The 23,122-nt window shown below is 43.0% G+C and overlaps 3 protein-coding genes and 1 long non-coding RNA gene across 4 annotated transcripts; 1 reads left to right on the forward strand and 3 right to left on the reverse strand.

Moving 5' to 3' along the window:
* Window positions 1-151: 151 nt before the first annotated feature.
* Window positions 152-2,446, forward strand: LOC134182945 (zinc finger protein 862-like). The gene has a single exon (XM_062650386.1). It carries the CDS (start codon window positions 152-154, stop codon window positions 2,444-2,446), a length of 2,295 nt encoding a protein of 764 aa, XP_062506370.1.
* Window positions 2,447-13,752: 11,306 nt separating this feature from the next.
* LOC134182946 (protein phosphatase 1G-like) lies at window positions 13,753-14,474 on the reverse strand. Its single transcript, XM_062650387.1, has 3 exons — window positions 14,422-14,474; window positions 14,275-14,362; window positions 13,753-14,158 (listed from the first exon to the last, which is right to left on the reverse strand). Exons 1-3 carry the CDS (start codon window positions 14,472-14,474, stop codon window positions 13,928-13,930), a joined length of 372 nt encoding a protein of 123 aa, XP_062506371.1. The 3' UTR covers window positions 13,753-13,927.
* Window positions 14,475-14,868: 394 nt separating this feature from the next.
* LOC134183729 (uncharacterized) lies at window positions 14,869-16,935 on the reverse strand. Its single transcript, XR_009970543.1, has 4 exons — window positions 16,648-16,935; window positions 16,077-16,169; window positions 15,412-15,587; window positions 14,869-15,253 (listed from the first exon to the last, which is right to left on the reverse strand). It is a non-coding gene; the product is annotated as an uncharacterized LOC134183729 (long non-coding RNA).
* A 2,907-nt stretch (window positions 16,936-19,842) lies between these two features.
* Window positions 19,843-22,742, reverse strand: LOC134183293 (uncharacterized). The gene is made up of 2 exons (XM_062650787.1): window positions 20,575-22,742; window positions 19,843-20,438 (listed from the first exon to the last, which is right to left on the reverse strand). Exons 1-2 carry the CDS (start codon window positions 22,736-22,738, stop codon window positions 20,098-20,100), a joined length of 2,505 nt encoding a protein of 834 aa, XP_062506771.1. The 5' UTR covers window positions 22,739-22,742; the 3' UTR covers window positions 19,843-20,097.
* Window positions 22,743-23,122: the final 380 nt, after the last annotated feature.

Genomic DNA, 23,122 nt, shown 5'->3' on the forward strand with positions numbered 1-23,122 from the left:
TTGCCCGACCCTTGCTATGTGGATGAACGCCTAAAACGCTTTTGTACTGTAGTCATCTTTTGTACAAAACGCTTTTGTACTGTAGTCATCTTTTGTATTATCCGGGTAACCGTCAATTTGTTGCTTCCCCGGCTTTGACTTTGTTTACGACATGTCTATTCGTCGGTTCTTCAAGCCTGCTGATGCTCTTTCGTCGCCGAAATCGTCGCCGAAACAACCAAGACTACAAAGCGATTCGTCCAGCGAATCGGACGTCAAAATCTCGGTCGAGTTGGAAGAGGAAGTCGCACAGTCCAGCAATGAAAGCGAAGTCGAGCTGCTGTCAACAGCTGACTCTCTGGGCAAGAGTTCCTCTTCAAAGCAGTCGTCGCGTTCGCAAAAATCATCTTCGTCGACGTCATCGAAGCAGTCGGTGGGATTTCGTTCCGAGTGGCGAGTTGGTCGAATGGAATGGCTTCATTACGACAGCCAAAGCAAAGGCATGCTTTGCGTTTTGTGTCAGAAGCATGACAAGACCGCCGATCGCACAGCGTGGACAACTACTCTATGCACAAGGTTACGACTCGAGAGCGTCAAGCGGCATGAAAAATCTGCGATCCACCGAGAGTGCGTCAAGATGGAAGCACAGAGCCAACGGTCAAACGTGACAGCCATAGTCAACCCGCAGATCGCTTCTAGTGGCATCGAGGATGCATTTGCCTGTCTCTACTTTCTGTGCAAGAGGAAAGAAGCGCATACAACAAATTTTGAGCCTCTCATGGACTTCGCGGAATACCTAGGGATCCAAATCAAAGAAAAGATTGGCGTGGCAAGGAATGCTTTATACACTAGCGAACAGTCAATTCACGAAATGGTCATTGTCCTTGCTGAAGTTATTGAAAAAAGCACTCTTTCGAAATTGAGAAAAGGCAATTTCTACTTGATAATGTTGGATGAGACGACAGATTGTACTGTCACAGAACAACCGTCCGTCCACGCTCGTTTTATTGATGAAGAAGGCAAACTCCGCTCAAGATTCTTAAAGATAATTGATCTGCTTCAGCCTGAAATTGAAAGGTTGGATTCAGCGGGAGAGGCAACCAGAATTAGTGCTGGAGCGGAAACGATAACAAAGAGAGTTCTCGACTACCTTGATGCTCACTCTCTGGAGGGCAGTAAAATTGTCGGAATTGGAACGGACGGGGCTTCCACAATGATAGGCTGTCGCACAGGAGTCGTCAAACGTCTGCAAAACGTCTGTAAAGCAGCCGTCGGAATTCATTGCGCTGCCCATCACTTGAATTTGGCGTCGACGCAAGCAGCCAATTCCGTGCCTTACGTGAAGAAGTTTAACTCTGTGCTACAACAACTGTTCGACTACTACGACAACAGCGCTGTGCGATCAGCAGGTCTCGAGGCTATTCAAAAGCTTCTCCACGAGAAAGGCAAGCTTGTGGCACCATCGCAGACACGGTGGCTCAGCGTCGAGAAGTGTGCAAGCCAACTAAAGTCTGCTTTCGTTTCTCTTGCCGTAAGTCTTCAAAGAGAGGGGCTTGAAAGGTCCGACGCAAAGGATCTTGGGTTGAATGCGCTTATTACAGATATTCGATTTGTCAAAACCCTGCTACTGATGTGCGACGCATTGCCTATAGTGTCTCACCTTTCGAAATGCTTTCAATCTTCAAGTGTTGACTTTAGCATGATACCACCGATGATTTCTTCTTCTCTTGAGGCAATCACTGAGCTGAAATGTCAAGATGGAAGAAACATGCAGGAGCTGCCCGATTTTCTTTCACGTATTCAAGCCGCAGGCATTGAGATCAAGCATCAAGCAAGCTTTTCTGATGTCAATTTCAATGAGCAAATAAAGGGGCCATTTCTCACGAATCTGATCGAAAACATCAATCGCAGATTCGCTGACAGCAATATACTTGCAGCTTTTTCAATCTTTAATGTCAGCCTGTTGCCTACACTTACCCGAACGCCAACGGAAGAAGAACGCCGCGTATCAATGTTGTATGGCAATGAGAACTTGAGTATTTTGGCAAAGCAGTTTCTTCCCTCTGGAGCCATAGAAGGCGTAGACGAGTGCCTTCAAGAATGGTTCACCCTGAAAGCATATATGAGGCAGAATTGGTTATCATCGTCAGATTCGGATTCCGTTATGAGTCAACAGGAAGTTATAGAAAAGCTCTGCAAAGACGCCACACTTATTCAAATCTTTCCAAATCTTTCTCAACTCGCAAGAATATGCCGTGTATTGCCAATTCACACTGCTGACGTCGAAAGATCATTTTCCCAACTAAAGCTAATTAAAACACGAATTCGTAACAGACTGAAGGAAGATACGTTAGATGCTTTATTACGGATCGCAGTGGAAGGTCCAGATGTTGCCGAGTTTCCTTTTCACTTGGCTGTGAAACTGTGGACCAAGAAAAAAAAGAGACGTATCTTTCGCGATAGGTGATAAGCTTAGTCATTATAGTTACTCTCGCACAATTCGATTGGCGAATAAAAGTACAAAAATGACCACGCTTACTAAAAACAAGACCACGCCCAAAAAAAATTTCGCTGCCGGCCCACTGACTACTTCTCCTGGCGAGAACACTGCCGCACAAGATCACAAAATCACGTCCTTCCAGCACTCGCACATCTCTCGCCACGTATGGACAGCAGCCAGATCTAGCAAGCAACCGCCATCCTGGATGCTATCTAGGAGAACTAAAAGGAAGATACTAGCAGGTGAATACGTTGACTTTGACACCATACTTACTGATGTAATAACTAACACCGGTGGGGACCCCATGCCAACAAAAGCCTCAGTATCTGGTCCAAAGTGCAGACATGTCCCCGACATCGACTCGTGGCTTCAGGCTTGCTCTGCATACGCGGCTACAGTCTTACTAGCGGATCCCGTGCGAGGTTACAAACTTATCAGCTACCAGTCTATAGTCGCTTAAGCTAGCTTGGAATACCAAACCTCCGCCTGACTGAAATACGATAGAGCCTTCCGTTATTTTACCACCAGGACCACGGGCGTAAGATGGGACACGATCAACCACCACCTGTGGGCTCAGTGCTTCACAGGTTGAGCAGCAACAAACTGTGCACACAGCGACCAGTACTTTCGTCCCCCCAGGCAAGTAACCACATCTTCTGGTAACATCTCCAACCCCCCCCCCCCCCCCCCAATTCGGGCAAAGCCGAAATCTGCCGTCTCTTCAACGCTGGTAGATGCAAGAACAAAGCATTACCTAACCTGTGCAAATACCCACACAAATGTTTCATCTGCCATGGCGATCACCCTCAGGTCACGTGTTCCTGCAAGAGCACATATAAACAAGCATAAACCAGACACCCCACTTCAGCCTTTGCTTTTTGCAATGTCACTGCACAATAACCCTGATCATACGTTTGTTGAATCACTGCTTTGGTTACTATGTCACGGTTTCAATCTTGGCTACACTGGTGCACGTTACCTTCGTTTATCTTTCAACCTAAATTCCACACTAGAGCACAAGGTTATTGTTCAGCAAGGGCTCGATTTAGAATGCGAACGCAGTCACATGCCTGGCCCTTACAACAAACCCCTTCTGCCAACTCTCCAGTGCTCCGGAGTAGGTGTTGTTCCAAAGAAAAACGGTAGCTGGAGACTGATTACACACCTCACCGGTCCTCGTGGACTTAGTATTAATGACGGCATTGACCTGGACAAGTACAAGCAAATTGACAATGCCATTGCCTTCGTGAAACAGACCGAACATGGTTGCTACATGGCAAAGATGGACTTTACACACATGCCTTTCGTCTGCGATCAGTCTGTCGAGAGGATTGGGACCTACTGAGAGTTTATTGGAACGGCCAGTACCACGTCGACAACTTGTCATGTGCTTGCCCTTCAATTTACGCTCCTCACCAGCACTATTTAATTAATCAAGTAGCGGACGTGCTCGAATGGATCCTAGTAAACGAGTGCCACATTAATCTTGTTCTACACTACCTCAATGATTTCTTCTTTGTCGAACCTGAAAACTCCACTTGCCGTGCATCCATGACACGGGTGAAGGACAAAGCCCATCAGCTGGGTGTACTAATGGAGCCAAGCAAAAAAACAGGCCGGACTACAACCATAACTTTCCTAGACATTGAACTCGACTCAAAGCTGCTGGTTGCCAGGTTACCTCCTGAAAAACTGAGGACTCTGATGGATGAAATCCCCAATGGCTCTCACGCTGTAAGACAACCAAGAGTGACTTACAATCCATAATCGGTAAGCTTAGTTTCGCATGCAAGGTCATTCCAGCTGGCCAAATATCTCTATGCCGACTCAATGACCTGACAATCTCCGTCCGATTGAGTCATCACCATGGCTATATTAACAGTGAAAACTAGGAAGGATTTCCAATGGTGGTATCGCTTTTGCCTGTCCTGGAATGGGGTGGCAATGATGCTGTATGTCCATCTCTCTGCTGCCGCAGACATGGAGCTCTACACAGATGTGTCCAGTTCATACGGTTTGACGCATACTACAGTGGAGCTTGGTTCCACGGTGACTGGCAGTCGCACCAGATGCTTGAATTGGGGAAGTCTACAGCATGGCAAGAATTGTTTGCCGTCGTCGTAGCCTGTTTGACGTAAGATACAGACTTGGACAAAGTTATAGGGACACCCCGCTGTGGGTATGTAGTAACACAATAATTAGGTCACAACTTACCAACTATCAATATTGTTAAGAACTTAATAGTTACCGCATTGATTGTTAGGTTACTTGAGAATACTGTAGACCCTAAATTGTTTTCTTTACGTTTCGCATTGCGGAAAACGAGACCTAAAAGTGTATGACGTCATGACTGCGTAAGCGTCGTAACTTAGACTCTCTCTGATTTTGTTTAGTGGCTTTTAAAAAAGCCGGTTTTAATAACGCGAAGGAAAATTGAAGCCCTTCACCAGTTCCTCAGTACCGAGTGTTCCCGCCTCTCGCCCTCCTGATTGCGTCCAAACGTCGCAGAACACTTTCTGACACGCGCGGCTGGAATCTGCTGCCACGCCTCTTGTAGAGCATTCCAGAGCTCAGCTGCAGTTCTCGGTTCGCGACGGTTGGCAGCAGTTTTGAGTTCATGCCACAAGTTCTCCATTGGATTCGCATCAGGCGATTTTGGCGGCCAGTCCAACAGTGTGACGTCATGCTGGCGTAGCCATTGTCTTGTTGACCGAGACGTGTGGATTGGCGCGTTGTCCTGCTGGAAAACAAAGTCGTCTCCTATCAGTGCCGCTGCGTCTGTAAGCATGTGCTCTTCCAGAACCTGTTGGTACGCCTTGCTGTCCAAACGACCTTCCAGTTTCACCAGAGACCCCACACCATGCCAACACATCGATCTCCACACCATCACACTAGCCACGTGCTGAACCGTACGATCACAACATTCAGGGAGAAACTCCTCACCTTTGCGACGCCAAACATACAGAGCACCATCGTTTCCTATGCTGACTTTTGACTCATCTGTAAAAAGAACAGATTTCCAGTCATCCAAAGTCCATTGTGTGTGAGTGGTTGCCCATCCCAGTCGCAAACGCCGATGGTTTTCTGTTACCAGTGGGTTTTTTCTAGGCCTCCGAGCGTTCACTCCTGTCTCACTGAGACGACGATGGACTGTTCTACTTGACACCTGCTTGCCGGTTTCATCAGCCAGCTAATACGAGAGCAGTCATGATGGTGCTCGTCGGTTCTGCAGTGCCATTCTCTTCAGTCAATGATCTTCCCGGATTGTCGTTGCCTTCCCACGTCCAGGTCGTTTTTCATAATCGCTGCTGCCATGGGAATGCCGTTGCAGGCACTGATGAACCGAATTCCTGGAGCGGCGGACAAAAGCTGCGATCTGACGCACAGAATGGCCAACTGAGCGAAGGGCTTCAATTTTCCCTCGCGTTTTTGGACTCAACTGTTTGCCTCGAGGCATCGCTGCAACTCGTGAAATATCGCACGGAACAAGACTCTGCAACTGCGTGCAGCTGAATGTTCAGGCTAACTTATCGCCTAAGTTTGGCGGTCTCAAGGGCAGCGGTTTTAGTGCAGCTGACATTTTGGCGGTAGCAGTTTGAGATTTTGCTACGTAAAACGTGGACCGGAAGTGGCATGTCAATGTTCTTTTGTTGCTATAACTTTTTTATTTTTTTGTCCTAGCAGGATTTTTTTGTAATTAATTAGTGTCGCATGACTTTTGAATACGTTGAAGTTTGTTTATTGATTAAAATGGCAAAACAATTCAAATTGTGATGACATGCACGAAATCAATGCGCAAAAACAGATGATTCGCCTTTTTTTCATAATGTTGATAAGAGGACCCACAAAAGTGCTTTCACTCTCTACTACACAGCATTCTTAGATTGTATGCCAAGAATGAGCATCCAAGAGCAATGAACATGTACAAAGACAAGAAAAGTAGGAATGGCTGTCTTCCTTCTTCAAAGCAAACTAGATGCGCAGTAGGTAGTAAGTACAGCTGCAGTCTTGAACAAAAGCTATGTTACATACTAACAATGGCGCAATCCATGAAAAAAGAAATTCGAAAAACATTTGGTTTTGGTAAAGAAAAATTCAGTGCCAAAGTTAGACTAGACACAAAAATGCCAGGTGTCCCTATAATTTTGTTCAAGTCTGTAAGCATTGGTCTGGCAAGCGGGTTTTATTCCACTGTGACAATCAGAGTGTAGTCGACTTATGGCAACACGGCTCATACCACTGCCCCAATCTCATGGTACTGGTTCGTTGCTTGTTTTTTTTAACGGTGGCAAACAATAACTATACTGTCATTATTAGACATATTCCGGTGTAACAGCAGATTGGGGACGCTCGGATATTGGGTACAGCCGTACCAAATTTCCTAGGAGAATAAGTACAGCTCTAGGTATTACGGTACGGTCTGTCAGTAGCAGGAAATCTGGTACGCTGTACTAAATATCCTAAGAAATCTGGTACGCATATCCAATATCTTACAAACACCTGGCTATAATGCATTGTAGTAAAGAATACTGTCTTGCAGAATAAATAGCTTTGCCTTCCGTCGCACCACGTGCACTTCTGATTAGTGAACAAACCTAGACAACATGTAGCCTTGTCTGGTGAATAGGATGCCGTTGCCAAATAGTTATGCAACTTTTAAGCATGCGCACAGATATGAACTAGAAAACGAGCGATATCACCCAGAAGCATGCAGCCACTAAACGTTTATGTTCCAGCTTAAGTTACATGGCTGCTAATTTTGATTGAAACAACTCGCTGATAGTTAAACTGACAAGTTTTAGGTAAGTAATAGATGAGGACTCAATTTCCTGGGCTGAACACACAAGTGTACAGAATATTCGGTACGCCGTACTTGTTATTCTTAGGATACTACGTACAGCCGTACCAAATATCCGCGTACTCAGGAGCTTCTAACGTAATTACTTATGCATTGTCTCACGCACAGATGTCCAAGTTCCATGCATTGACACATCTGGCAGCACCACGACCAACTCCACTGCCTGCGGTAACTCTCACCATTGGTCTCTCAAACCAGCAGCCACATTCTTCCTAAACGAAAATATTGCTGCCTCATCACGCTGCACAAATAACACAGGTATGTCACGGTATACAGAGTTCTGTAGACAGAGAGAGTGGTCACCGTTCCCAGCCTCAGAGTCATGTCTCTTCGAGTTTGTCGTGTCAGCAGCTTCGGGAGTGCAGTACCAGATGCTGAAGGTATATCTGGCTGGCATCAAACACCATCATCAACTCACAGGCATGCCAGACCCTGTAGCAACTTCTATTCGCCTTCCCCTCGTCCTCCGAGGCACCAGATAAAGCGGACTTTGGTTACCTCCAAAACCTCGCCTTCCAATCACTATCAACATCATGAGTCAAATGAAATTGGTGCTGCAAGAACGTCTTGACACATCAACCCATGACCGTCAGATGTATTGGGCGGCATTTACCACGGCCTTCTTCGGAACTTGGAATTTATGGCTCCGAGCCCCAGCAATTGTGACAAGGACTGAACGCTATCATGCTATGATCTCACAACTGACGGTAACGAGTATCGGATGCACATCAAAGCTTCTAAAACAGACCCGTTCTGCTTGGGCGTCAACTTATTTCTTAGACACACCATTCAGTCTGTCCAGTAAAGGAATCAAAAAACTACCTGGCCCGTCCCAGAGCATCAGATCTACCGCTATTTGCATACGCAGATGGGTCCTTTCTCACTCCCCTGCATCTTACCTCTATGCTTTGGTCTCTGCTACACAAATTGGGGTACAGCGAAGACCACTACGCAGGTCACAGCTTCTGGATCAGAGCAGCAACAACTGCAGCCGCCGCTGGCCTGCCAGATTAGCCGATCAAAACTCAAGTTGTTGGTCTTCACACTGATACCAACGATACACATCCAAATGAATGGCAAGACCCTCTCTTCAGTAGCAAACTCGTGCCAGTTTTGGTCCAACATTACGAGTACCTCCACTCAGGTTGCAACGTCAATGTGACTAACATCTTCAGTGCAAGCCAGTTGTCTCGTGTACGAATGGATTCTGTGATGGTGTGTTGACTCCACTGACATCTTGGGCTCTAGCGGGGTGGGACAGTCTCCAATGTCAGCTTGACTGACCTCTTGAGCTGAAGTAAATGGTAGTTCTAACAGACGTTGATCCTCCAATGTCACCACAAGTGACCTCTTGGGTTCATGCCACTAGTAGGAGCTCAGTGTGTAAGCTGTCCATTCTGGTTAACCCATTGTTCACAAATCCCTCACAATCTAGCACGTTGCCCCATTAAAGCCCACACTGTCTCATGTCTACGTGGTATCGCAATTAGCGGGCATGTTGCTTACAACATAGTAGTGTATTACGAGTGATGTTAATGAAATGAAATCATAAATGAGTTGGTACTCAGACAGTCATTTAGCAAGTTTTCAACACAAAATTAACTAAAATGGCACGCAGTCACACTACACAAACCCCTGGTTGGTTAATTATCAACAAGCAGCAACTACTCGTCTCGTTGTCACAAATGTAACAATCTACAATGTCTTTAGTTAAGCAGCTCAAACAGTGGAGAAAGGCAAAGCTGCATCATTACAATAATGTTAAACGCTCACTTCATACCATAACAGGCACATGCAAATCCTTCCATGTCACAAACAACAGTTTGAATGTCATCACAAAAATATGTTACATACTAACTAACTAAAGCATGAAATTAATGCCTGCCCGCCTGTCCCATGCAGACCAAATATCTGTGGGACTGTTGCAAGTTAATCCACTGTTGTCCATGCAGTTGAGAAAGTAAAGAAGACAGTAAAATACGACAGGATGAAAGCCGTGCTCTCTCAACAGATTCAAATTTACTGTAGATGGATGCATGAATGCACCTGCTGATGCGCCCACATGATGCACAAGGCGAAAGCCTGTACAGAGTGTGTGCAAAACATTTGTGTGGGGATTCATTTGATCGTGGACACGTGAAAGGCTTTCACTGTTTGTCACTTCCACCAAAAGCAGTGAGATACGCCGATTGCTCGGTGTCATTCAGTGTCTTGGTAGGTTTATTACAACAAGACAAAGACAACACGACAGAATTCGAAACAGTGGTGAGTAGTGAATCATCGTCACATCTTACGCTTATGTTGCCCATGGAGCTGTTAAGGGTATTCCATACACACACTTCTACTGGGATGATACGAAGGATACAAACAGAAGCAATGCCAACACCCATCACAGTGTGGATAGCAGTAAACTGAAACCCTCACACAAACAGCATAAGAAGACTGACACTGAAAAGTTTACCTATTAGGGCAAGTGTGTGTGATTATTTGTACAAACGACTCGAGTGCTTTGGCAACGAAATCATTTGAATGTACTACAGCGTGTGCCAACCAATCCCAAGATTACCAGACAATAGTTCCTGTTTCTATAACTAGATAATGATGGCAAGCCTTGTATGTGAAAATGTCTCTATGTAAGACGATCCCAATAACATGTAGATTGTGTTTGTTTGTTAGCCTTTGTCCTTTCAGTAGTGCCTTACAATAATAACATGATTATCAATTCAGTGTTGTAAGCATGTGTTGCCCGAAAATTGAAATATGTATGGGCAAGTAAAAGCTAATTAAGCTGAGAAAGTTGTGAAGTGATGACACTTGGCTGATGGGTAACTAATTAAAACATTAGTTTCAAGTGTTTCAAGCCATACTAACAAACTTACATTAGTTGTTGCTGCTTTGTTGCACTTTGATTGAATGAGACGTTGTACTACAGGTAAACGACCCTCAAGACATGCATTGAGAAATGGTGTGTAGCCAGACTAAACAATTTGAAACAATAACTACAAGTCAGCAAAAGTAAAGTTGAGAGTAAAACCATATCACGATCTTCAATGTTGAGACCAATACTCAAAAGATAATCAGCAACCTCAACATTACCAGCTATGTGTAGAGCTGTCTCTCCAACCTGTAGTTGACACACAATGATAGAAGAACATTTATCAGTACAATACTAGCTGCACTGCATGAAATCACATATACAACAGGCATAACTGCATAAAGAACAACTCTCCATATGTAAACAAACGTTTAGATAAGTCAAGTCAATCTAGCATACCTACAGGTATTTGTTAATACAAATGAAATAAATCATAAATGAGTTGGTACTCAGACAGTCATTTAGTAAGTTCTCAACACAAAACACAAACACTTTGCTTGCTTGACAAATTTGTAATAGAAAAATCTATGGTGCATGTGTGAGGCTTTATCAACAGAGATTATGTAGAGAGGTGTGAACATTGTGTCTCCATGTGTCAGTCATGTTTCAGGCATGTGCATGTGGAGGTTAATTATGAACATAATTCCTTAGATCTGAACAATTGCCAGCCTAAAAACAACAACAATTCCCATACACCACAAGACAGTTTGCTGCTGAAGTTGCTAATGCAACAATCATTCACATCATTTTTCAATTAACAAAATCAAACACAAAGACTTTCATATACAAACACACTCACATTGTCCTTCATATTCTTATTACAACCAGTTGATATCAATCTCTTCATAATAGACACATGACCACCATTACTTGCATAGTGTAGAGCTGTACGTCCATTCTACCATTAATAAGAGACATAAGATGTTATTAGCAGTGAGAACATAACGAATACATGCACATACAACTACAAACATCAACTATAGAAATAGCACAGCAACCCCACAGCCAACTCACATCTCTTCTACATTAATTAACTTACCAAACCCAACCACATACAATAAACTATAACCTCATTACACCAAACATTTAACATTCACATCATTTCTATTGCATCCATCTGTCTGCTCCTCTCCAACCATTAAAATTAATTAAATGGTGGGAAGGATCTGGATTTGAACTCAAGTCTACCAATGACATGACACCCTCCTAACCATAATGACTCACCTTAGCAATATCACATACAATATCTATTCTCGTTAAGCTACGAGCGTAAAAGAAGGACACCACAATAAGTGGTGGACTGCTTCGCGAGAAGCTCACTCTAAATGGGCTAAATTGACTTCCGGTCTGTCTGTCGGTATGTTTGTACCTATGTTTGTTTGTAAGCGTGTGTCACAATCCTGGAGTTTGTAGAGCCAATCAGCAATCGTTTTGGGATACAAAACGTAGGTGACGTAACAATAGCATATCGGAGTGAATCACTGAACCAATCAGCAGTCCTTTGGGACACCAACAATGGGTAACGTAACAATCCCATGCATTATGACAGAAAAGCCGAGATGTCATATCCATAGTAAAAATGTTAAACTGTTGTCAAACTGAGAAGCGCAAAAAAAGTTCAGGCTAGAGTTGTAAGTGTCTGTTACTTTTTATACAGAAGAATTAATCATAAACAAACAAATTCATCGTTCTTCAAGAAGCCAAGTGAAATTCCCATGGGACCATGCCTGTGTACCGTTGTGCACGACCAACATGTCATCCGCGATCTTCAAGAGAGCAATATGTTTTAGCTGTAAGTAGTACTGATGATGAACGATCGGCGGCGTCTTGCAAGAAAGATTTGTAGGAAACGCTAACGCTGCTTTCCTCTGGATCCGGTCACTATATGTCGCTTCACAGTATTTCTAGGAGACGTACAAGATCAATCTTTATCTATCTAGCTACGACGAATTATCATCGGAACGAAAGATGCTAGCAACGTACGGCTCAACGAAAGCATGATAGTCTCGTCCACATCTGTAGTTAACTAACTGCAAGTGATGCAAGATCGAGCGCTACAGAATCAAGAAATAACGTGGATAAAAAGCCCGCTCCGTGCAAAAGACGCAGCTGTCACGCGTGTGCATGTACTGAATTCGAAGTGTAGTGATAATATTTAGTTAATTATCTTTAATCACATCGACGCATCTCTGGATTTTCAAAGAATTATACATTCTAGCAACAAGCTAATAATTAATTAATGATAATGACAATAAACAAAATTAATTAAATTTACATTAATATTCACAGTACACACACACACACACACACACACACACACACACACACACACACACACACACACACACACACATGTAGCCCTGAACAGCTTCATTTACTAGTAAATAAATAGACACACAAACATAATAACTAAGCCATTGATATCAATGAAACATATCTCTACATATGCATTCCACTTGTCTGCATTCAATTTTACACTAAAACTCAACTAGAAATATAGAAATGAAACATGCAAGATATAAAGATAACAATGCCAATCTAGCATGTTTCTTCTCTGTTCTGTGTCTATATCTTACAACACAATGTTGGTCCAACTTGCCAGCTGTGACAACCTATTCATTGATTATTCATTGTAAGCACACCAGAGATGCCATTAACATTACTCATTAAATCAATCATTGAAACACAACAAACTGCACTCAAATTTCTAACCAATTTATCAACTCAACACAAATCTGACAATCACAATAAACTAACAAGTTGCACATAGTCACACACACTTCACATATTACACTGCACTCTCACCTTCTTCTCTTGATACTTCACATTGGCTTCTTTTCTTATAAGTAGATCAACCATATCGGTTGATCCCACACCACACGCTACTTGAAGAGCAGATGGATAACCATACCATCCAGTACCATACTTTCCCTACAAAATATGGAGTCCTCTAAAGTAAAGTCAGTTGTAAACCGTCCATAACATGGGAGTGTGTGTGGACGTGACCATATAGCGAGCGTCATTTGTGTCAGCTATTAAAGCAAGCGCGTATGAGATAGAGGAAACGATTCATTCAATAATCTGGTCGGTACAAAGTCAGACGGTAAAAGCAACGTCACCTCGACTCTTACGTTGAGAAGCATAACATACACACGACGTCTTCACTACAAACATGCTCACTCGATCATAACATTTTGCGATTTATGACGTCGAACGCGCTCTCTACTTCCCCATCACTCACTCAAATTCTTACCAAATGTCTTCTCACTATATTCACATCTGCCCCGTTGTCGATTGCTAGGACAGCCTTGGAAATGTCCTTCTTCACAACCGCATCGAAAAGAGCGTCATCTATGAACACTTTACTAAGATTACTTGCCGCCATGTTGAATATTAACTGGGATACGTGGGTGGTAGCCAGATATATTAATACGCGCATGCTCACCAGTTACACCCTTTCATCTGGTTTCCTTGTCGCCATATTGTTGAGTCACAATTCAACACACGAGACCTTTCAAACAAACTTATCTCTTTACGGGACTTTGTGTACAACCATAGTGTATTGGGTTTCTCATTCTCACGCCTAGCAGTCTAAACACACACTGCGCATGCGTACAATGCTTCAGACTATACAACAATAACGCTACAGTGTCATTGCTCTGAATGACACACAATTTAGTTGCAAAACTCATTTATTGAATATCACATGATTTGCCTATTGAGACGGTTTCGTTTCGAGACGAGATCGTTTGACTTGCTCATTCGAGTCTATTTCGGAGCCGCTCGGTGCTGGCCGCTTGCCGAGAGACTTGCCTTTGGTTGGACTAACAAAAGATGATTTGCTTTCTTCTGTTGATTCGTGCAGAAACTGGACAATGACGACAGTCATGTTGTCGCAGCCAGAGCCGTCGCCGGTTTTGTCAGGAGCGAGACAGTGATCTATCATCTGCAGTAATGAGAGTGAAGTTAGTTTTGTTAGTTTGTTAAATTGTTTGGTTGTCTGTCTGGCTGTCTGTTTGTCTGTCCAATGTCCTACTTCCTCCCCACTAATCATCCACCCACCTGCTCACAAATGCGTGACAAATCTCCTGAATCTTCCACTAAACGTTCCTTTACATACTCAACAGATTGTTCACTAGTCATCATGTTCCTACCCAAACAGCATGGTGAACAAATACATCATACACACCACAATACACAGCAACACACCATATGCCGTCACTTGTCAATATCATAAAACTGTGGTCGCTGCAATAAATCATTTGAATAGCTTTGAAGGTTTTCAGTGTTTACTGTGTGTACCTGGAAAGAGTTTCATGATAGACGTCTGGTAGTGCTGAGATCATCTGATCTTCAAGCTTCACTTGCTTGTTCTGCTTGTAGAGATGATCACCAGTAGTATATTCAGTCAATAGACGTGAGATTAATCGGATTGTGATGTTGTATGTGTGTGTGTGTGTGTGCGTGTGTGTGTGTTTGTGTGTGTGTGCGTGTTTGTGTGTGTGTGCGTGTTGTGTGTGTGTGTGTGTGTGTGTGTGTGTGTGTGTGTGTGTGTGTGTGTGTGTGTGTGTGTGTGTGTGTGTGTGTGTGTGTGTGTGTGTGTGTGTGTGTGTGTGTGTGTGTGTGTGTGTGTGTGTGTGTGTGTGTGTCTCACCTATAGCTCGTGACAAATTCAACCCTCTGTTGACTCTCCCTGTGGGATCCACCATCCCAACCACTTCAGTAATCCTCTTCAATTCCTTCTCATCTTCCGGCTTATGATCAACACTCAGAGCGACCGTCTCTCCTCTACAGCACATGACACACCGAGAGTCACCAGCACTCGAAACATAAAGCTCTCGTCCTCGAAGCAAAGCTATCACAGCTATAGAGCCACTTTCAAACCCACACTCTTTCATGGGTGTCTTTAATTGTGAGTCTTCCTCTTCCTCGTCGCTTGATGACGAACCAGACTCTTCAGGATTCTCGGGAATGACTGTCTCTTCATCGTATTCGATGCCACTCTCGTCTCTCGATTCTTCTTGGTCAAGATTGCCTAAACCTTTAATATGAAATATTAATGTATCAGATTTATTACACACACACACACACACACACACACACACACACACACACACACACACACACACACACACACACACACACACACACACACACACACACACAGTATACAAAAGTCACAATGTGGTAATGACCGACCAACATCATCTACAGCTCGTACTGTTCTTGTTGTTGTGCGTGTCACTCTTGTAGGTTTACGTTTCTTTCTCTGTGTCCCCGAACTTGAGCCTCCATCTTCCAGTTCTTCAATGTTGACATTCAGTCCTGCATCTGCAGCTATTGATTTCAGATGACCAATAGCTTGGTTTTCTTGTCTAAAGAATTATGTCGATCAAAGTAATGTTGCATAGCAAATCTCATCTGATAAATACCTTTCTTTCATCAAACATCAATCTTGAAAACAGACAAACAGACAGACAGACAGACAGACAGACAGACAGACAGATAGACAGACAAACAAACAGATAGAGAGACAAACAGACAGACAGACAGACAGACAGACAGACAGACCAATAGACAAACAGACAGACAGACAGACAAAGAGACAGACATACATACAGACAGACAAATAGACAGACAAACAGACAGACAGACAGACAAACAGACAGACAGACAGACAGACAGACAGACCAATAGACAAACAGACAGACAGACAGATAGACAGACAGACAGAGAAACAGACAGGCAAACAGACAGACAAACAAACTGAAAGAAACCACAAAAAACAGTCAAACATATCAGATAAACAAACAAACAAACAAATGTACACAAAACTAAAGCTAAAACACAGTAAAAGTGACTACCTTAACTATCAGATTCCTTGTCTCCATCCTCATCTTCCTTATCATCGCCTTCCTCCGAAGAACGACCATCACCACTATCTTTACTATCCGTATCTACACAACACACATCACATTCATAAAACAACTATTAAATAACAAATTTTACACAACTTCATGTTCTCGTGCATGTCAAAACACATGTTATACACACACAACATTCAAAACAAAATAATGTACAAACTGTATGAAACAGCTAGAGCATAAATGATTTAAAATACCACAATAAAAATATAGTGGTTACTAAGCAACCCCACACATACCTGTTACTTCGCAACTTAATGTTAATGGTTGCTATGCAACCCAAAAGTTGCATTGTAACAGGTTGCTATGTAACAAGTTGCTATGAACCCAATAATTGCTATGTAACAGGTTGCTATGTAACCCGATAGCTGCTATATAACAAAATATCTTGCAACAACCCGACATGTAATGGTTGCCAAGTTAAACCCAACATGTTGTCATTGCTATTTGTCAAACCCAAATGCTAATCAAATCAACAAAATCTCAAAATATTCACTTTTCATTCCCTCACCTTCTACTCTTCCTGCACATCCGTATTTCGCTAAGAGATCCTCCAGTGGCATATCGGCTCCCTATAGCAGCTCGGCGGCCTCGACTCGTTCTTGTTCAGATTCACTGCAGCTATTTTCTTGGCCGTTGTTGCTCTTCATTAGTTTCTTCAATTCGTCTTGACCTTCATCGGTTAGAAGAGCACTGTCTGCATCGAGATACGCTTGTGCAGACTATAGATCTCCATCCGTGTAGCTGTTGGCTTCAAGAAGGAACTTGGGCATGTGCTCAGCTAGATAGCATGTAACTTCACGACCTAAACATTAAAATGTTACGAAAAATAATAAATGTAAACGTGACTTTAACTAACTAAAACCAAGACAGTTTACACTGTCATGTAATAACTTCAAATTTATTCAAAGCTACTAATGCATCCAGTCATCTCATACAATGCAATAGCAGTAGCGTATGTAAACGTTTTCACTATTGCTAAAAATACCCCTAAACTAAATAAGGGCTAAGGCCCTTGTCTCAAAACATGAACATGATGCATAGCTGCCAACCATCCCGGGATTCCCTGGATTTTCCCGGGATTTGGCCCTCTGTCCCGATCGGAACACAAAATGTCCCAGGATTTCCTTGAACAGAGGCAGACGAATACAACCGAGAGAGTCGATAGCGAAGATGAAGTCATACACACGTTCTGTCCTGATTCTAATAATCTTTTGAGTTATTTTCTGGTCTGTGGCCTAGTGGCTTCGATTATCTACAGCACATGCATGTTACAGTAAGTGCGAATATCGATGAGAACTGGAAGCCGTGCAATTTACGCGTGCATCACGAATAAATGTCGGAAGCTGGTAGGAACAAGCTGTTAGAGAGGTTGAGAGAGACTATATAGAAGACACTATCATATGGGGGCGTGGCCATTGGTAAGTGGTGTCCCAGGAATGTACACTAAATCCAGGGAATCTAAGCCTCCAAGTTCCGGGGTTTCACATCCAGGGGTTGACAAGTATGATGATGACTCCAGAAAATTTATTGATTTGGGACATCAAATTTGTAAAGATAGAAAAATATTGATTCATACTTGACAGTCGGAGCAGTTCGACGCTCCTTGAGCTTCTTTCAAGGTGTTTCCACATCTGTCTGATCTTGTGTCTGATCTACGTCACATTCCTGTGTACACGAAAGAGTGGGACTGCAGCAAGAAATTCATGATAAAAGAATAGCACATAGCTTTACATCTTGGCTGGTGTGGTTGACTTGTTTGTCAAGAGGAATTCTGGTCGTATGGCCATAAAAGTCTCACAGCCACTAGCTAATTAAATAGCCTATCAAATAGTGATCTTGCTGCATGCACTATAGACAGCACCCAGCAATACTGGTGTCATCAAATCTGAAAGTTGAGACTCACTGATATCTTATATGCATAACATATGCATAACATGATGCTAACTAACTTATGGTTCAATTTCTTATCTTGAGTTACATTTTTCTGAAGCCACCAATATACAAGGACAGCCCAACGGAAGTTATCCAGTCTCTATAGAAACTGATGATATCAAGTGTATATATTTAGCCATGCCTCCTCACACTACAATACACATGCAAGATGCATTTGACAAGTGCACGCTTAAGCGCTCACCTCTGTGACCATCGAAAACTGCAAAGAAAGTTGTGTTGTCGCCCAAATCCGAAACGACAGTCTCGGTATCCTGCGCAGTAGCAACGGTTGCAACAAAATAACAAGCTTGTGTGTGTGTGTGTGTGTGTGTGTGTGTGTGTGTGTGTGTGTGTGTGTGTGTGTGTGTGTGTGTGTGTGTGTGTGTGTGTGTGTGTGTGTGTGTGTGTGTGTGTTGTAAAAGTGTATGACAACCCACTGAAATCAGTTGACAAGTTTTCATATTTAGGAAGTACTCTGTCTCAAAACCTTGTTGTTGATAATGTGTCTGAGTAGAGCTGGTGCTGCTTTTGGCAACCTGACTAGATACCTTTGGAACGAACATGCCATTACCACAGCCACTAACGTCAAAGTTTATAAAGCAGTTATAAAATCACCACATTACTTTATGGCTGTAAGACTTGGACATTATATAGAAGACACATTAAAGAACTTGACGAATTTCACATGCGATGTCTTCACAAAATCACCAATGTCAAATGGCAAGACATGGTACCTAGTAGGCAAGGCATGGTACCTAATACGAATGTTTTGAAGAAATGCGACATGCCTGGAATCGAGGCTTAAATTTGCTACTTCAAGCTCAACTCCGATGGTGTGGCCATCTTGTTCGAATGAAGAAGGATAGAATCTCAAAGGCAGCGTTTATGGTCAGCTGAAGGAAGGTTCTAGAACAGCAGGAGGTCAGATACGCTTTAAAGACACACTAAAATCCAATTTAAAATCTTGTAATATTGATGTATCCATTGGGAATGCTATGCACCAGACAGATGTCTATGGAGATCTTATAGCGAAAAGTCCTTAGAACATTTTGAAGACCAACGTTTGAAGTACTCCAACAAAAAAGGCAGGAATAGAAGACTGCTGTATTCTCTAAGAGTGGCAACTTCACTTGCGATGTTTTGTGGACGCTCCTGCACAGCACGCATTGGTCTTTGGAAACACAGACAGAGCCATGAATGAGATTGGTCATGTTGACCACGTACTGCACTGAGTGCGCGCGCGCGCGTGTTGTGTGTGTGTGTGTGTGTGTGTGTGTGTGTGTGTGTGTGTGTGTGTGTGTGTGTGTGTGTGTTGTCTGTCTGTCTGTGTTATAATCTCACTTCACAACAACGATGAATAATTCACCTGACAGGTTTTCCTGATTTATACATCTTCAACCGTCTAATAGTCGCCTTAGATAGTTAATTGTCTCTTTGTCTCGCGTCAGTTTTCATTTTTTCTACACACAACACAGAAAGATAAATAAAAACATTAAAGATTAAATAGTAAATGTTATTCACTTGGATTAGTGCTACTTCCCGACTTGCTAACCGTCGACTTCTCAGACTTCTCGTTTTCCAATTTGTGTAGCGCACGTGCCCGACAGCCTTGAACTTCGGTCCGTTAATAGCGCAAATAAGTTGGTTGTCACAATGGAGTTAGCAATCAAAGTGTTTGACTGTCTATACCATTACTTAAATTAAAAATAATTACAAAATTCAATTAAATAATTAATTAAACTTAACAAACCACTCAGTATTGCACACAGGAAACAAATTACAATAAACCTGTTATCTAGGTAGCAACTCTACAAGCTGTACAATTTGCATAAAAACTGCATGACAGTACAAATCAATCAAGGATAGTGTCCAGCTAGCCCTCCCTCATAGGACCAACTGTAAGAAATCAAACACGTGCTACAACACGTGTGAGTCACTAAGCTAAGAAAACATGTCAACTATTGAGTGTAATTACTAAGAACAACGTTCATCAAGAACAAGTCTGAGTTAACTAAGAAACACACAATCATGATGATGGGCAGACATGTTCCACCAAGTCACGACCAAAAACAGCTTCAGCATGAGATCTACATTCAATCTCACACAATGCTTCAATCATTGATCGCCGATTGGCTTTGTCTCCAAACTGCTTCGTCCACATGTCCAATGCTGTTCGACTTTGCAAGAAGAAATCATCTCTGTTTTCACCTTTTATCACCTTTAGGTTGTCAACTGAGAACAGAGATGGTGAGAGAACTGAAACAAATCGTTGCCAATCGGCACAAACTTTAAGAGATACAGCCACCACCTCTTTGTCTAAACATTTGCTGGTAGCGTTTGACTCCAGCATCTCGTGCTCTGTTTGTTCTGCAACAACAAACCAAATGAGATCAAACACGTAAATAGTTATTTGACAAAGAAACAAAACCAGCAGATATGACAAGCAACTTTAGAGTTGCAAATGCATGTACAGCAATGAGCATGCATCAACAATCACACTTACCTAACGTTTCTCTTGAGTCACTAAACCAGATATTCAATGTGGGAAACTGCTCTCGTGCCACACGCTCATTCTTTTGGTTCATTAAACCTTTTTGAGATGGATATTTATCAATGCACACCAAAGAATCATCATCTATTGATTGGGCACCTTCAGCTCCAGCTGGGGGAAGCCTAACACAGACATTGAACTTGAAGCCATCCAATCCTCGTTTCTTGGCCTCATTCAGCTGATCAATCAGAAACTGACAAATGATGCTACATTGATGTTTCAGCTCATGACAAGGAAGAACTCGACGAGGAGAACATACTGTAGCAATAATGTAATGCAGTTCATGGTAAACCAGTTCCAGATCAAGCTCAAGATCATCATTCACGTGAAAGACAGCATAGTGTCGTTTCAGTGCTGGACGAGGATGGGCATATTTAGTGGCACAACGAGACACCAAGCGAAAGTAGATCGGCTCGGGAGTCGCATCAAACCCGTCAGGACGAAATATAAGAGATGGAGGTAATCGAGTTGATCTGGCCAATTGTTGCCATGCCAACTTCTTATCATATCTCTGTTCCAGCATGCAAGGAACAAAGAATGACTGTCCAACCTTCACAACAGCCTTCAGCATATCTGGTGATGTGATCATAGGACAGATGACGTCGAATAGATGCAGCAAGTGCAAGATGGACTCAAACTGACTTTCCTTGACACCTTTCTGCAGCAGCAGATGGTGAGCCAATGACCATGACATCATTCCTTCTTTCTTTAATTTCTTCAGATCTTTCCAGAGATGTGGAGGCATGTTGCTCTTATGCAAGACGGTAACAAAGACAGTGAGAACATTGACCAGCCACTGGCGATCAGTGAAGACCTTCTTATCTAACTCACTCACATCAGAATAAAATGCAATTGTGCTCAAACTTGATAAATACTGTAGTGCCGATCGACATTCTCTTCGTGTCATAATGTCACAGAATTTTCGAGCCAACTCGCACACTTCTTCGATGTCCAGTATTTTGCCTTCGTTGTCATCCAGTTGAGACACTCTGCTCAACAATTTATCGAGAACTGCCCACGTTAAAGGAATAGCATCTCGTTGACTCCACAGTGACCGCACCATTTCTACAAATATCTTCTTCACTTCTGTCAGCACTGGGTCAGGACTGCCAGTGCCTGATCGTGTGTTGTCAACACGAAAAGTCAGTTTGTTTGGATTTTCTTCTGCCAACATCATGTGATCACCAAACTCGTTCTTCTGTACAATATCTTGCAATATTTCTTCTTGTTTGTCTAAAAATTTTGGATCCATGTCCTTTGTTTTGTCTTGTCTTGTCGACATGGCGAATGTAACTGGTGCTTGATTCACGTAGCCCTGACCAAGAAAAGGACCACAACCCACTACTGGATGTGCCATCTTGATGGCATTCATGTGGTAAGCCAACAGCTCACGTCTCGTCGTAGGGCCAAAACGTGGCATGACCAACTGCTCGCTTCCTTGCTCTGGTCGATACAAACATTGAGGTATGGGATCTGCAAGACTCTTCGTTCCATCCATCACTATCATGTAAGCGGTTGCACTGTGCTGACTGTTGTCTGCCATCAATGCTGCGTGTGTCATCAGAAACTGCTCTTGACCGCCGCGATCACACACTGTGATCAACATCATCTTTTCACTTTCCACTAATGCAGCTTTGTCAAGACGCAGTATCTCTGCTAACTTTGCTTGCTCCTCGGTTAATTCTTTAGAAAACAACAAATCCAGTAGCGACTTCCTCAATCCTGTCGTGTTGCCTTCTTTACTAGTTGCTTGTCTGGCTGTCGGTAAAGCTACCGTGTTGGTACTACCTGCTGGCTGCTGTTCTACTTCTTGGATTGTCTCTCCAATAGCTACCTCTCCATTGTCATCTTGTGTCTGCTCTGGAGCCTCAACTTGTTGCTGGCTTGCAACAGATGCAAGAAAGCCTCGGACCAAAACTTGATCAATGATTTCTTCTTTCTCTTTTGGTTTCAGTTCCTTCCAGGTTATGTTTGGACCGCCTCCCATTCTCATCACTTTCACGTTTGCTCCTCTCGTACTTTCCCTCTTCTCTATAAATGGCTGATCTAGAAAAGCATCTCCCAAACTCGATTTGCCTGCATCTTCTTCACCAAACATGTCAATGTTCCCTCGCATTATTCGTAACTTCCCCTTCTTGACAGCAACTTCAAAATCGGCCTTAACAGTTGGACCGAGACGATCAATGGCACCTGCAACGACACAGTAATGAAGACACTGAAATAAAATAATGACTGCATAACAGCTATAGCCTCACCACACAACAAACATGTACACAGAATGTACAGCAATTAGACACACCCTACAGATGTCATCACTCTACGTATCTAAACATTCAACTCTTTGCTACAGTCAGACTATTAAGAATCTCTATACCAATCGTGCCGTGTGTCAGCCAAAGGCTCGTGTGTCAACCACAGCTCGAGTGCCAACTGATGGGCACAAATAACACATGCATCCCAACCAATCTACTTGGACTGCCTTTTGGCAGGATATGTCAGT

Source organism: Corticium candelabrum, chromosome 8 (assembly GCF_963422355.1).
Source record: "Corticium candelabrum chromosome 8, ooCorCand1.1, whole genome shotgun sequence".
Taxonomy (NCBI): domain Eukaryota; kingdom Metazoa; phylum Porifera; class Homoscleromorpha; order Homosclerophorida; family Plakinidae; genus Corticium; species Corticium candelabrum.

Excerpts from the sequence above, each read along its gene's own strand:
- LOC134182945 (XM_062650386.1), top strand. The coding sequence starts at position 152 with ATGTCTATTCGTCGGTTCTTCAAGCCTGCTGATGCTCTTTCGTCGCCG.
- LOC134182946 (XM_062650387.1), bottom strand. The coding sequence starts at position 14,474 with ATGATTTATTGCAGCGACCACAGTTTTATGATATTGACAAGTGACGGC. Across the intron at positions 14,363-14,421 it reads TTGACAAGTGACGGCATATG|GAACATGATGACTAGTGAAC; the intron begins GTGTGTTGCTGT and ends CTGTTTGGGTAG. Across the intron at positions 14,159-14,274 it reads TGTCACGCATTTGTGAGCAG|ATGATAGATCACTGTCTCGC; the intron begins GTGGGTGGATGA and ends TCATTACTGCAG.
- LOC134183293 (XM_062650787.1), bottom strand. The coding sequence starts at position 22,738 with ATGCGAGGGAACATTGACATGTTTGGTGAAGAAGATGCAGGCAAATCG. Across the intron at positions 20,439-20,574 it reads TGACTCAAGAGAAACGTTAG|AACAAACAGAGCACGAGATG; the intron begins GTAAGTGTGATT and ends TTGTTGTTGCAG.